General features: G+C 36.6%; 1 protein-coding gene across 1 annotated transcript in view; it reads left to right on the forward strand.

Annotated features, from left to right (window-relative positions):
• Positions 1 to 517: 517 nt before the first annotated feature.
• The window catches only part of LOC107728722 (zinc finger protein 36, C3H1 type-like 2-A), a 3,164-nt gene continuing 1,957 nt past the window's right edge, over positions 518 to 1,724 (forward strand). Inside the window, exon 1 of the mRNA XM_016539015.1 lies at positions 518 to 1,029. Within this exon, the coding sequence (XP_016394501.1) occupies positions 988 to 1,029 (42 nt within the window). The 5' untranslated portion in view covers positions 518 to 987. The remainder of the gene's footprint in view (positions 1,030 to 1,724) is intronic.

Genomic DNA, 1,724 nt, shown 5'->3' on the forward strand with positions numbered 1-1,724 from the left:
AATCATCATATTAGAATGATTTCTGAAGGATCATGTGACACTGAAGAGTGAAGTAATGGCTGCTAAAAAATTCAGCTTTGTTATTACAGGAATACATTACATTTTAAAATATATTAAAATAGAAAACAGCTATTTTAAATTGTAATACTATTTCACAATATTATTGTTTTACAGTAGTTTTGATCAAATACAAACAAACTTTGAGAGAATGAGGCTTCTTTCAAAAGCATAAAAAAAATCTAAAACTGTACACATCTTAATTTCTGACTTAAACTCCACATAAAAAGTGTTAATATATTCCAAAAATGTATTATAATGTCAAATCACATTTCAAAACAGGGGGCATTGTAAAGGCTGCAAGACCTGAAATGAATGTGTCAAATATAAGGGAGATATCCATTGCAAAATGTGCAAGGCTGTGAGGTTCTCCATAACCAGGACTGAGAACCACTATATTAGGCTATGCAAAAATCTGTAAACAACAATATGCAGTCTGTGGTGCATTACTCGTAGGTGTGCCATTTTGGAAGTAGCTTAGATGGAGATACTATTTAAAATTCCGTTTTAAAAAGGAAGAATCTAGTGTCAGACCTCCTGCGGGGAACTAGAGGAGAGTCAGATTGCAAGCACCCGAGTTGAATTTATGTAGTGTTGATTGTCTCTCTCGATGCAGGCAATGCGCGCTGGAGTGGATGAAGTCTAGGGAGTTACCGAAACCACGTGACGGAAAGGGCGGGGCTTCGTTCGCACTTGAAACTTTGTCGAGCTCCGCCTTTCAGCAGCTGCAACGCATTTATATACATGTGCAAACTTTGCCCATGTACGACACTCTCCAAAACCTGTGGGGCTCAACTCCAAAGAACTCCAGCGCCTTAACGACTCCGTTTGAAGAGGCAAACCCCATTCAGCCGTGGATTTCTCTGAGTACACGAGGATCCTTCTCGATCCGAAAACTTTTTCCCCCTAAGCTGGAAGTCGCTATAGAAAATGTCTGCTTCGGTGCTGTCTTCCATATATGATTTCGACAGGGTGAGAGTTTATATTTTACCTATATTCATTTCTGCTGCTTTATTTTCTCAGCTTATCTTATTGTTTTGTTTATCTTGGTTTGTTTTCTCGATTTATCCGTGCTGGCAAACTTGTAACTTGAGAGCTCGTTGTTCACTCGCTAGTCTTCTGTAGCACGTAATAATGCGTTGTTGGGAGACCGGGAGACTTGTAACTCATTTTGTTTGACCTTCTGTAACTCTGTGTTACAGACGGTGTACTTTATGCTTACAAACTTTGATTTTGCATCCACACATGTATGCTACAAATTAAGGTAGTTTTTGAAATATATTTCTTAGACGCAACTTGTAAATGTCAAGTACAATGAGGGGTGTTGTGACCACTTTCCCAGTAGTGATATAAGCTGTAACATCAATTGAAAAGCTTGATTTTAGGTTTTGTGGATGAATTTGTATTTAACTACATATTTAAAATAATAGCATGCCAGCACTCATCCATTTTAAACCTCTTATCTAAAATATAAAACATTTGAACTCCAGACAGCATATAAAATTGAAAACAAATACAGAAATAAACCATAAGGTCCGTCAAGTCATATATTGTTTTACATATTTAAAACGCATACATAAAGATTCCATTAATATCAATTTAAACAAGAACTTGCTGATTCAGATCATACCAGTTCTGTAATTTCACAAATTTTACTTTCTTGGGGG

Source organism: Sinocyclocheilus rhinocerous, unplaced genomic scaffold, assembly GCF_001515625.1.
Source record: "Sinocyclocheilus rhinocerous isolate Xijiao unplaced genomic scaffold, SAMN03320098_v1.1 scaffold2172, whole genome shotgun sequence".
NCBI classification, from domain to species: domain Eukaryota; kingdom Metazoa; phylum Chordata; class Actinopteri; order Cypriniformes; family Cyprinidae; genus Sinocyclocheilus; species Sinocyclocheilus rhinocerous.